A 13,895-nucleotide genomic window follows, 5' to 3' on the forward strand; every position below is an offset into this window, starting at 1 on the left:
TGCAAAGTGAGTAGAGTGGGAATCTAGAGGGAGATCAGAATACTGGGTTTGGAAAGATTGTCATTTATGCAGCTGGCAGGTTTATTAATTTTGTTAAAATAAGGACGTGATCATGTCTGGCCTCTAATATCTATGTTTCTATTTTTATTTTTTTTTTTGTTAGAACTTGCAAGAATCATGCTGGGAGAAGGCAGGCTACTTCTTTGATCTTCCAGACTTCTTATCTTGGAAAGCCACAGGTGTTACTGCAAGGTATGTTAATTATAACATTATGATTTGGTCTTCTTAGTCTATTTTCTTATGTATGTTTCTGCTTTAATTCATTTTGACTGGACATGCTGTTATATACATCTGTCTGTAATTGTCTGCTCCAAAACATCTTGAACCCATCTCCTGCTTCCATTGTACATTCCTGAACACAGTTGTTCCTGTGAGCAGTGTAATTCACGGATAGAGTATGTTGCTACAACTGTTGGTTAATTGGTCTTGTACCCCATTTTGGAACATAAATATGATTGCTGTAGTTACTGTGAAATATGCTTTGAAATCTGTTTTTGTTGACAAATTTATTGACTTTCTAAGAACTGAAACAAAATACTTTGCTGTATGGTGGGCATCTGGTAAAATCTTTCTAAAAATGGTTGCTTCAGTGTAAAACATGGCAGCTCTATTGCTCCCTAAAGCATCCTAGAGTGCTTGCTGAGCAATTTATCAGTACCTTTTGAGAGAAGCCCTTTAAAGTCTTGATTAAAGCGACTTCAGTACAAGTGATGCATTTGCAGATAAATAAATCCATGTGAAAAGTGAGGTACAGTGTTAATTGGTTAAAAAAAAAATAAAACAAGTCTTATGGCCCAATTCCACACCCAGCTCTGTGCAGTTCACAGATATTTCCACTGCACTTTGTGGAGTTGTAACTGTGCGAAAACTAGTCTAAAATGACAACTGGTTACAGGCTAGCTTTAGTCTCCAGAAGTGGAAGATGGCTGCACATCAGACACAGTTCTTTGTGTTTGAGTGCTTTCTTTCTCCCTAGTCAGTCTCCATAATAGGCACCTATTGGTAAATGTTTTGCATTATATAGCAGGAAAGTGCAAGTTTAACTTATAAAAAAAAATGTTTTTTGTAAAATCTTAGTAGCTTTCAGCTGAAAGATAGTATCTCAAGTTTAGTCAGATTGCTCTGCTGTGTGGCTGTGAACTATGTAACAAGGGAACAAATCTCACCCAAAAGAGCTTGCAATCTAGGCTGACTTCTCACCTGACCCAACTCTAATTTCAGGAGGTTAAATCCCAGGCTCCCAGAGGATGTGCCATGCAGGGCCTCTGTATTGTGAAAACACTCGAGACTTTGATTTAGAACTAGCACTCTGTGCTCAGGGGACTAGGTGGAGAAAGGCAACTGCCTTTTTTCTATAAACAATTTAAGGGTGCTACAGATCAAGTGCTTCTTAAATTTTGGCACAGTTGTGCGGGAGAAAACGAGTTTCCTGTCCTAAAGAGAGCCTTTTTGAGGTAGCTGGGGGGATGTGATGACCTGGCAAATAGGTATGCCTAAATACAACTTGTATGTGGTTACAGAGTTTTGCAATTTGTCTTCTAATAGTTCTGTTTAGCAGAACACGGAGGAAACGTTTTTATCTTCTCCAACATGTGGTAGGAGAGTCATTGTATTACACCTGGCTAGGACACTGGTTAGAACACTGTTCCAAACACAGTTTCAGTCGGGCTTTGTGGCCAGATGGAGGTTAATAGATGGGATGAAATGTGTGGGTAAATCAATAAATGATCACCTTGTGCTGATGGCCAAAGAAGCCAAAATAGCATACAGTCCATGTGAACTTGCAGTCAAATGTCATTTGGAATGTGTTGTTCAAGGAAGAGAGGTAGTTTCAGGGGGAATGGTGATGTACTTGAAAGAGAATTCATGTCTTGCTTGAGCAGAGGGATCCCTAGCACTGAGGAACAGAGTTCCTGCTCTTCCCAGAGCCCTCCCTGCCCCATGGCATGCTCTGTCCATCCTGGGTTTAACGGTGGCAGCTGTAATGTGTAAAAGAAGTCCCCCTCTCTCTCTCCATCTCTCTTAATCTCCAACCTAGTGTGAGAGCTGATGGAAAAGAACAGCAGTGCCTTCCTGCAGCCTTAAAGATGTAGCTGTTATCACGGCTAATTCTTTAGCTGTTGGGAAACGAATGGTTATATCGAAGTACAGGAGTTATGCTGGTGGGGCAGCTATCTGAAGTGCAGAAGTAAGGGATCGCTGCTAACAACGGATGCTGCAGCACTGGGGAATCCGGATGGAGAAGAGGATAACTGTGCTCAGGACAGTGAAGCTGTTTATCATCTTCCTTTTACGTATTCCTGAAAATTCCCACCTGCTGTGGTTTTTGCAAAACTCTTGCTAGAATTACACGGTCGGTGTGCCATGCCTGGTGTTTGCTATTCCAGCGTAGTATTTGTCATCTGTTTGCTGCATGTACCTGTCAGTGGCTGTAATTTCTGTGAGGTCTTTGGGGAAGAGCAGGGGTTTTCTCGGGTATGTTGTCAATGCCCATCACTGCAGGACCCTAATTCCTCCTGGGAACTTGGGGTGGAGCAAACAGATCTTATGAACTAAAGACTGTATTCTCTAGTGCTGGTTTAACCTATACAGGAGTACAGTCTGAATTCCTGGGATGAAAATTTTCAGCCTCCTCTGTAGCTTTTGTATGCAACCAAAATGTATGGCAGGAGGCTTTAAAAGGAAGTTAGGAAGGGGTACATGGGAATTAGAGCACGGTAACAGAGTTATTGTCCACTGTCCCTTATGGATGCCTTCAATTAAGGGACAGCGTTAATTTGTGAGTTTTGGGGGAGGGAAGAAAAGGATGAGGGAAATAAAAATAGTGTTGTGCACTTGATGTGGTCCAGCAGTTGTGGCTTGCACTGTCCCCTGGCATTCAGACCTCAGTGAAGCCCAGGTGCTGTTGCTCTGAAAGTAGATCTGGAAGGGAGGGCTCGTGGGTAACTCCAGCTCCTTGGTCCCTCCTCACTTTGGCTCTGTGTTCTTAGCTGTAGCTTTCTGGAGGTGAGGCAGAGAATTTCTTCTCAAATAAAAAAAGAATACTGCAGAAAGTTGTACTCCAAATTAGAGCTGACTGAATTATTAGTGGTGAGTCTATTTCCTTGGAAATGCCGTTTTGATTATTCCAGAAGTTTTTGACGGTATTGATGAATGTTGTAAGGGAGAGAGAAATGTAGGGAAAAGACTTTCTGGAGAAAGTGGCGTGTGTGTGTTTGGTTTTGTTTTTCATCACTCCCTTTGGTTCAACCTTTTTCTATTTCGGATAAAATAGTTCCTTGCACATCCTCCTTTGCTGCTTTAATGTGTGCTCCCCCACATTAAGCTGATTGTTTTGGCTCTAGTGGAATGTCTTATATGGTAACAAAGGAGAAGAAATAGGAAAATAAGGACAAGAAATGTTTTGTTGGAATTAAACCTACTTTTTTTCCACCTTCTGCTCTCCCTTGTGCACACCTGTTTCTTGAGAATTTCCATGTAGTTTGGTGAAGTAATTCATCCTGCATATGTTCATAATTCTGTGGAAGTGGGAATTAACAAGTGTAAGATTCTTACCACCTTTTCTCCCCTTGAGCACAAAGGAGCCTATTCACAGGGCAAGGCACAGTGTTAGTCATTGTGAATCACACATTACATGGCCCTGATAAAAGATACATAGTTTTTTATTCTGTTTTGGTGGTGGGTATTCTACTAGAATCAAAGCAGTTGCAGATGCACTTTTGTAGGAGACTTCTGCATGCATCGAAACTATTACTCTTGCTTCTTTACATTTTGAAGTGTCCGTTCAAAACATTCTGTATGTTTTTAACATTTAAAAACTATGTGTAGCCTGTTTGGCTTCACTGAGATTACTCAGTGCTCCAGGTAAAGTAGTGTGTGATCAGGATTTGAAGTATTTGAAAGCAGTTACTGGTATGTGTTTCTGAGTATAAAATCGTTTGTCTTTCACCTTCAGGTGATTCTGCTGACTTGAACTGCCTTGTTGCCAAGGGATTTTTTTTCCCCAGTGGATATGTAGCAAACACTAAATGCTTTTTACCTGAAAGATGGGGACTCAAATATACTCAGATTTTTACCTACTCTCTTTGAAATTGCTGTATGTCTCAGTGAACAGCATCTACACATGAACTGCAAAAGATGAGTTCCAAATTGATGATTCCCATTGGTCTTAAAAGATCACCTGCAATATTCCCTATTATAATACTCATTTTATATTATTGCTCCTTTGGGTTGATGAAATACCATGCGGTTGTTCTGAATGATCCAGATGCTGTTCTGCATTAAGAAGTGTTACCGACAACTCTCTAGTTAACCTTTGGAACATTTCCTGCCCCCCAGGGCTGCAGCAGTGAGCGTTGGTTTGGCCACTTGAGTACTCAGTTGTCTTACTGCAGAAGTGCTGCTGGGGAGAGGAAGAGAGCTGGTTTTTCACAGACATGTTAGCAGTGCTTTTCAGAGGCTCAGCACTTTTACTCATGGTGAGTGTGACTCACTGCTATCTTCCACCCACCGTCTATAACCTCTGATAACTTTTCCTTTATATGGTATTCTGGATGAAGCTATCTTAATAAAATCTAAATACATACCTGGTTTAGTTAGAAGTTACTGCGTTGTGGATGGAGGATTTGTATCAGAGATGCACTTCTACAATTTTGCTGTATTTCTGAAGTCTCATGAAGGATTACTCTGTGGACAAGACTATGGCTAAGCTGTTACCTCAGGTAGAATTCCCACTCAAATTTCTCAAAGGTCATGTGCATTGAGGTCCAGCATTCTGCTTGAGGCCACTTCCAGTCACAAGCAACTCTCTCCCTGGAAAACTAGGTAGTCTTTACTGGATTTACATGGTTCAAGATGAGCTGTAATCAAAGAGAGTGGGGAAGGTTTTGGAAGCACAGGTAAGAATGTCAGGCTTGACAGTAACTGAAGTGGAGGGTATCCAACGTGCAATAAGCCACTGGATGAGGAGGAACAATTCAGTAAGAAAAAGAAAATTAAAGAAAATGTTGGCAAATAGTTCGCAAATGAGAAGTGCCAGAATGAGTGAAGAAGTCAGACACTTAGAACTCTTTTAAGGAAACTCCCAAAGTTGCAGAAAAAAGTAGGAACAAGCTGAATATTTATGCAAAAGAATTTTATTAATGTGCTTACACTCCAAACATGTTAATAGTTGGGGAAGGTAATTTATTAACTAGCAGAGACGTCATCTCATGTATGAGTATTGACCCAAATGATTCTCCTGTGGAAATATTTGTCCAGTCAGTCTTCAACTGCTAGCCTTCACTCCAGGGAAAATGATATAACAGAGATGTTTTGTTGGGAAATCTTTTGTAAATTATCTACATCCAACATAGATCTCAGAGTCATGAGTTTCTTCAGAGAAAATCAGTTTTATAGGAAAGAAGTTCATACTGTTATAGTAATTGCAGGCTGTAAACTTAAACACAAATGGCTGTAGTTCTTAAAAACAAAACAAAACATGAACAACAACTAGTTTTAGGCTATATGTGTTTAACAGAGGGGTATCTTTTTAATATTCAGTATATTTTCAGTAGGAAAATACCTTGACAATTGTTTTCCTTCTCCTTCATTTATGAGGAGGCTGGTGTCTTGGTTTATGTACATTTAAGTAGCTGACTCTTTACATTAAGCAGTGATTAAGTCCTAAAGCTTTATTTATAACCTCTTCCCACTTGCTTATTGTTAGGGCTAAGGATGGCTCTGTTGTACTGATTTAAATCCAGAGAACTCGTGATGTTAGTGGGATTGATGCGGAGTGTGCTGGAATAAATAGGAGGAGAATATGGTCCATTGCTGAACTGCAGTGCTGGGAGCTTGTAATAAAACATTAAAGCTAGGAAGATGCTTTTGAATCCAGGAACCCAGATTTGAGTCTGCTTTGTCATGTCACCTCTGTGATTTGTAGAAGTGAATTTTTGGAGGTGTTTAGGCAACTGTATACCTTTGAGGATTTGATTCTTACTCATTCATATGTTTGTTTTTCATCTGTTAAACTGATACATACATATACTGTTACGAGGCCTGTTTTATCACTTCTCCTTCCACAGTGATTTTGTTGCTGTGATTAGTGGAGTCCCCACCAAGCATTTTATCCAGATGGGCTAGAAACGTTGAAAGGAGAGAGAATTTGGAAGAGGAGCTTATATTTAGAGATGCTATAGAAGAGACAAGCTAATGTAAGTTAAATGATTATCTGAAGGATGCTTGTGTCTTTTTAAGGGATTGAGCAATCCTGGTTAGTGAGCTGTGGTAACTGGAGCAGCGGAGACACCATATTCCTGGGGCCAGCTGCCCTTCCCTTCCTTCCTAGCTGGGCCGTGACTAATGTATACCCTTTGGCTGGGATTCTGGTGTTTGACTTCTTGTTTATATTTTATACCAACTTCAGAAGATGCCCAGTCTAAAAATTAGGCCTCTCTCTGGAAGGAGAGGGGCTAGGGAATGTTTCCTGATCAGCACTGCGGTCCATGTGACGGTGACAGTATCCTGACTTGCACTCGGGTTTTATGTCCTGTTTATGAAACCCAAGCCTCCAGACTTGCAGACTTGTTTGGAGAAATCTCTTGAGAAGGGAGAATTATCTTGAAGGGCTGGTAGGGAGGGGAGGGATGGTGTTTTTGTGGATTGGACAAACAAAGTACCATGAATTTCCTGTCCTGAAGCCAATAGCAAGTGTCCCTGCAACGGTATCTTTGCCAAACAAGAGAGAATTCCACTTCTATCAGGCTTTTAATAAATTCAAAACATGTTCTTTGGAGGCTGGTGACACACAGACTGATGCAGTGTAAGAAAATAGGAAGTGTGTAGCTGCAAAAATGATCAGGAATGTGAAGGGCAGGTGCAATGTGAGCCATTACTGCTAGATATTTTCTTTTTAATGATTAATTTCAAAACGGCGTGTCCTTGGGTCAGAGTCGTCTGAAAGAGCTCTGTGTGCTAAATACGAAAATTGTTAGCAGGTCTCGTTAATGTTAGCCAGGAAGCATACAGGCAAACAGGAAGCTTTAGCTATTGTTGTTGTACAAATGCCCTTTACAAAATATTAGCAAGAGAAACTTAATGTGTTTTCCACAAGAACAGGAGGCCTTCATAGTGTCTAACTGTATCTGTACGGCGAAGAAAACCTGCATTGTCCCTCTGCAGCAGCTTTGACATACATCGAGACGTCGCGTTTCAGAGATGTCAATTCACGTCTTCAAATATTTACTACTCCAATTATTTTTTTAAAGATGTTAAGGTTCTTAATTAGCTGTGACAGCATCTAGCATTTAGTTTTCTATTGTGTTCCTTTGCTGCTAAAAAAAAAAAAAAAAAAAAAGAAAAAAAGAGTCAGCCAGGTCAGTATAGAAAAGGATTGGGGGCAGGCGCGGTAGTAGATGTATTACTGGCACCCTGCCACGGAGACAGTGAACTCTGAGCCAACCATGAAGTCATTTTGAACTCGGGGAGTCTCACTAATCCAAGGCAATGCGTCTTAATTTGACAAAGCAAAGACTGCTTGATAAGCAACCCCCGCTAAAAATGCTGTTAAACAGGGGTGTTTGTAAGCTTAGATTGTGGCCGAGAAGTGCGGCGATAGGGGAGGAATCATCTTGTTTTCAGGTCCTTGCTCCCCCAAGCCCAAAGGCAGGCTTGGCTCTGGTCTCCCCTGCAGTTCGGGCTGTGCAGTGGCTTGATGTGAAATTTGAGAAACATATGTAGTTTTCTATTTCAGGAAAATGAGCTCAGGGATTGAATGTGTGTTTTGTTGGCTGTTAAGCTCTGATCATGCCTAGTGTGGTAGTTTGAGAGTGTGTGTGTGTGTGTGCGTCTGTGCAATGGTTAAGACATTCGCCAGCACTTTTTAAAAATGAAATTTGGGGTTCATATACTAATTGCTGCTACAGGTCTTACTTCTGCAGTTTCAAAATGCAACATCCTACATCATAAGCAGCCTAAGTATGCTATGGTACATCAGAAAATGTTTCAGTCTTTTATTTTTCCAAAATAGTCATTAACATTTACTTGAGCTGATGAGTGGTACACACAAAGTTTTCCATCAAGGCAAAGGAGCTGAGTTTAAACAACCCTTTCATTGTTGATCCTGTGCAGAAGCAGTGTACACATGAACACTGTAATTACTGGCTTCTCGGAGGGTCAGATAATAATCTTCCCTTAATAACATTTGCAAAGAGATGGCTAGGAGTCTTTCAGATCCAGCTTGTTGACTTGCTAAGTAATGGTGGCAGCACTGGATAACTGTGTTTCACTGAAGCTGGGGGGATATTAAAGGAGGTTGTGGTCTGAGGGCCTAAAATTCTGAGGAAAGGCAAGGCTGAAACCACATAAGGGCTTTTTGTCTTTTAGGTCTCTTCTTCCTTTTTTTTTTTTTTTTCCTTATTTATTTATTTATTTACTTATTTTTTAAGCCAGGAGTTCAGAGTGTATGTTTCTTTTGCTTTAGCTTCTGAGAACATCACAGATCAGACCCCCGTGGTACAAGACATGCTATAAACAATGTCACCTTCTTTGAACTCGTGCTTACATGAAACGTTGTGGAAAGCCCCATGCAAGGCCCTTGTCCCTTGTGAAATTGGGTCTCCATTCAGTAAGAAGTGTGCAAATATTGCTTTCGCAAGAAAATGTGAACCAGATAAGAAAATAGCCCTACTGTGGAACTCTTGGGTCATTTACAGCCCCAGCAGTGTTTCAGTGAGCACATGTATAATGCATGTATTCACGGGAACTTCTTAAAAACCACCCCCTGAAAACAATAACATTCCAGAAACGTTCTCATCCAAAGAAGGAAAAGAAAACTATGTAACATGAAGTCTGTGCATTGTATTGAGTACATAAAGTGCTTAAAAGTATTAAAACTCACTTAAACTTATTGTTCCATAAGGGCATCCTTTAAAAAAAGATTCTCTTCTGTAATATCGTATATGTAAAAGAGTCTTAATTGGTTCAGCCTTATAATACTCTTCTTAACTAAAAGGTGGCATTATTATTTTGTATGTGGGAATACAGCCCATTTGAAGGGTAAGATTTTTCTAAGCATTTAGCTGTGTGTCCAGCTTTCTGGCTAACTTGCCGTTACAAATTACATACGTATTTTTACAGTTCATACTATAAATTATTTGTTCTGGACCAATTCTTCCTCCAGACTTACCAAACAAACGCTTTTCACCACCAGAGCGTTCCTCCTATCCCTTTCACTGTTATACATGCTTGAAACAACAGTCTTGGACTGGAAGGCAGTCTACTTATATGCTTACTTTATTTTTGTTGGCTGGCTATCTAAATCTGTTTAATGTTAGTAACTTTCACTGGAAATTCTCCTCGTGCTTTAGGATGACACTGATGATGTCAGGGTTGATTTACATTATCTCTTTAAAGTAGCATTAGCTTACATAGGGCCTTTCCTCTTGTTTGTTTTAGCATTCATATTGTCCAGAGAGGAGCCTTTTAACTGTGAAATGTAAATACCCTGACAGCTCAGACTTCAAAAGAAAGTGATTCTTTGTCCATAGTGGTGATACGTTTTTTTTGCCAGCACTGTAACCTTTAAAATAGTGTACTTTTATGCTTGACCTGTTGTCTGCATATAAAAATCATCTTAGGTCACTGGTACAGTGCCTTCAAGAACACATCTAAAGAAGGCAAACACTTTTAGGTGTGTGTGCTGCCATTTCTGCTTTGTGGTAGCCCATATGCCACTTTCAGTAAGGTCTGGTTATTGATTCGGTGTGCCTGGCTGTGCCTTCTGCTTACATTAAGATAGCGAACACTTCTATTGTAGCAAATTGATGTTCCCAGATAGCGAGCCCAGTATTATATACATGTATAATGTGTTATATGAAATCACCAAGGATTTGGTTTTTTGTTCCCTTCTCTCTTTACTCCGGAGCCGTTCCATCAAGCTGCTCATTAGATGAGAGGTTGTAATCCAGTTTTCAGTGGATGAAATGTATTTGTGCTTACAGAATCAAAGACATTCCAAGAAAGGCTGTTTGTTTTCTTACTACCTTCTTTAATTAAATTTCGACAGTAGGATTCTGACGGTCTGACTTGGGAGAAATAGGTGAAGCAAGAATGGTTACAGTGTGGTGCACCAAAGTTACACATACTGGTTGTTAGACCCTGTATGCGTAGGAAACTTAATTCTCCTATGGACAGGATAGTTAAAACTTAAGGTTCTACCATGTCTTTACCTTCATTGTAAAGTGAATGGAGGAAGTTCTACATTTTGTCTTTCAGTATTAGCTGGCATCAGGTAATATTTAGATTTTAGAGAAATAGAAATGAGCAACTTCGATTATTTTGCTGTATTTTAGTATCTCAGATTACCTACATTCAGTCTTCAGTTGCCTCTGGAGCTGCTAATCTAAGTCAAAGCCTGTGTTTGTCCTTTTTATTTTAGGTCATGTAGTTATCTGCTATCTCAGATTTGTCAGCCTGAGTTATGAACTTGCTGGTGCTCTGTGGTATGTATGTGCTGTTCTGCTCTCGCTGCGTGGAGGTTTGGGAACAGCTAGCATTCCTCAGCGCCTGTCCCTGCGTTACCTGGGGGGTGCAGGCAGCTCACAGTCCCACATCTGGGCCCCCGCCGGGACCCCCAGGCTCCCCGTGCCAGTGTGTGGTAGTGTAGGAGGGAGGTCACGGAAGGGAGCCTTGTGATGGCCTCTAACGCCCGTGTGCAAGGAATTTTTGTCGGTGAGAAAGAGGGTTTTTGGGCCCTTCATACTGCATAGGTTGCCTGGGGGAAACTTACCTGAGGATGTGCAAAGATATGCTAGTTTTACTCAAAAACAAACAAAACCAAAACCAACCATCCAAAAATGAACAAAACCCCACCTCCAAACCCACTTGTGTTCATGCATATGTAATACACTTTTAGGATGAAGGAAATAACTCCAAGTTTCGTTCACTAGTTGGAAATTTTTAAGATCTTGTCTTCTCCTTCCATCCTCATTTTCCAAGGTGAACTCCTTCTTCTGAGGGGTGAGGCTGGGTCTGCACAATAGGATTTATTTTTTTTTATATTCATTGAAAAGTTATGTGAGGGGGGAGAATGTCCCACAAAATGTATAGAAAGCTGTTTTCCTGTAGCTTCCATCTTTTGACATTCCTTCCATGAACCTGTACTCGGGGGATTTTGATGATGGTTTGTCCTTGTATACAAGGACATTAGTCTCCTTAATGAACATCATCTTTTGTGCTGTCGGATGATGGTTGTTTGTCTGGGGGGGAATGGAGGGGTGGGCATGTGTGTGTCTCAGACAAATGAGAGCTCTTCAGTGTTCCCCGATCCTCACGGTGACCCCAGTAGCACCAGGTATGACTGTGATGGGAGAGCTTTCTAAATGGATCCCAGTTTGTTTCAGACTCTCTGTATACTTTGTTCTGTAGCAACTGTTCATTTTGTGTATAAGGACAGTTCATAAACAGATGTTGAAACTCAACGTGGCGCCTGAAATTTACTGCTATTTCTGACACGCCTGTATCAACACAGGCAATCCTTATTTATATGGGTTAGCTCCACCAGCAATCTATCAAAGTAAATCTTCTATTAACTCTTTCTTTTAGGGTAATGTCTCTTTAAATGAGGATCAAAAGAAAATTATACCTACTAAAAATGTTAGGTGTCAAGGGATTGTTAATTGCTTAACCTATCAAGAGACATATTAATTATTTACTTAAAGTTGATGCTCATTTGCTTTAGCACAAACAAAAAAGGGAGAGAAAGGAGGAGGGAGAGTGGAAAGAGAATGTCCAAAATGACATGGCACAAATTACCTTGTTACTACGATATGTACTGTGCTGATAGAAACCACTTCAGGAAGACCTCTAAGGCTTTGTCTGGTATTTATTTTTTTAATTTTTTTACCTGTTTTATCCGAAGGGGTCTCAGTGTGTGTGTCAGTGTGTTGAGTGCATGTGCACATATGTGCATACAATAGGGAATACCTTATTAAATTTGAAACCGCGCTTGGAGCAATATTGCCCAAGCAAACCACATCATGCCAAGCTTTTGAAAATGCACACTGGTTCAGAGAAAGCATTTTAATATATTGAAGCCTCGAGCCATCTACCTCTCTGTTCCCGAGAGTTCTACCTGAAAACTTCCAGGGCTGAATAATTTAAGGTTTGGGGTTTTTTTAATCTTTCTGCAAGAAACGCTAGTCTGATATTTTATTTTCTTAAAGTCTGAACTCCACATAACTTTTTTTCAGAACTGTTTATCCTCACTCCAGACATGAACCTTGGAAAGGTGGCAGAAAAAACAAACAGCTGCTGTGTTTTTGGGCAGTCTGCATTCCTTTAAACTCTCTGAGATCAGACTTGTGCTGAAATTTTCAACTTATTTGTCCTAGGGCTTAACCACTTTCACTCCTGCTTAAAAGTGAGTGAGTTTGCCATTCCAGTGCTTGTGAGAGCTGTCATGTGGAGCCTTAATGATTCGAGAGCTAGGAATATACGATGTGTTCTTAGGCTTTTTATTATTGTTTCATTCCAGCTTCACCTACCTCCCTAATCATCAGGCCATGTTTGGACTCTCCCGTCTTTTTTAACTTAAGTGTTTTGCTTAAGATAATTTAGGGAATTCTGCTTTCACTTTCTTTTTGAGGTAAACTTGATGCGTGTAAAAATGTTGTTAATGGCCAGAGCGGCGCTCTTCAAAAGCCAGTCACAGTCCCCAGGCCTGAAGTTGGCGTGACCTCCTCCAAGCCTGGGTTTCTTTCCCTCATGTGCGAGAGGGCGAGGAGAGCCGTCGGTCCCAGGGCAGCGGTTTGTGCCTTCTCTGTAAGGTCTCCAGGCTGTGTTTTCCAGAGCTTGATGTGGGAGAATAATGACACTGCGAGGCGTGGGTGGTGAGCTACTTAGGGAGTTCGATGGTCGGGGCATTCAATGGCTTTGCCTGTCAGAGCCATGAGGGTGCTGCTTCCACTTGTGCCTGCCAGGTCCCTGCCTTCCCGTTCGTGGAACTATGTAAAGAGATCGCTTGTACCACATCACTATTTGTGTGATCTGGGTTAACTACATCGGGCAGGATGCTGAGAACACGTGTGTGTGTTTACTAGCAACTAGAGTTAATGGAAAAACAAAGCAGTCACTCCAATTCTGAAGGGCTCTTCAGTTAACCGTGTTCATTCTTTTCTTTGGGCCTATGTCCAGCAAAGCACTTAGGCACGTGCTTAAAGTTAAAGCATGTGCTTAAGTGCTTTGTTGGTCTGGGGCCTCTATTTGCTCTCCAGGCATGTTGGTATGAACAGGCTGTTGGTTGTATGAATGTTTGGGGAACTGTTCTTTTTAAACTATTGATTTTTCTCCTCTGAACTTTTTGTCCATTTTTATCCCAGGAAAGATACTTTGTGACTTGAGTATGACATCCTGCATGACACAGAAAATGATTTGCAGTCTGTAGGCTATTGATGGAAATTAATAGGCAATGTGTATGAAGGAATCATGCATTTGGGAAAAATCAAGGTCAATTCACCCAGAGAAGTTTTCATCTGATGTCTTGCTCCTGCTGAGTAATCTGGTTGGCAGCACTTGCCATACGACAAGGGCATCCTCAGGTAGAGTACTGTGGGTCTAGCCTATGGTATGGTACTTCTGTCATTCCAGATTTTTTTTTGCTGCCTTTTAGGTGGCAGTTGCTGTTAATTTTTGATCTAGAAGTAGATTTACTTGTTTGTTTGTTTGTTTATTTCAGTTTTTTGTTACTGCAGTCCAGGCTTGCATCTCTCTGATTACGGCAGAGCTGCAGATCTTTTGCTGTCCCTTCTCTTCATTCTCGTACCATCCATGGCAAGTCAGGGCAAGAGAACTCA

General features: G+C 40.9%; 1 protein-coding gene across 4 annotated transcripts in view; it reads left to right on the forward strand.

The window, feature by feature from the left end:
- FGGY (FGGY carbohydrate kinase domain containing) overlaps positions 1-13,895 on the forward strand; it is a 308,806-nt gene that overhangs the window by 194,417 nt on the left and 100,494 nt on the right. For all 4 annotated transcript variants that reach the window (XM_035538252.2, XM_050712118.1, XM_050712117.1 and 1 more), the window contains one exon: positions 164-252. In XM_035538252.2, the coding sequence (XP_035394145.1) occupies positions 164-252 (89 nt within the window). The remainder of the gene's footprint in view (positions 1-163; positions 253-13,895) is intronic.

Source organism: Cygnus atratus, chromosome 8 (genome assembly GCF_013377495.2).
Source record: "Cygnus atratus isolate AKBS03 ecotype Queensland, Australia chromosome 8, CAtr_DNAZoo_HiC_assembly, whole genome shotgun sequence".
In the NCBI taxonomy this organism is placed as follows: Eukaryota; Metazoa; Chordata; class Aves; order Anseriformes; family Anatidae; genus Cygnus; species Cygnus atratus.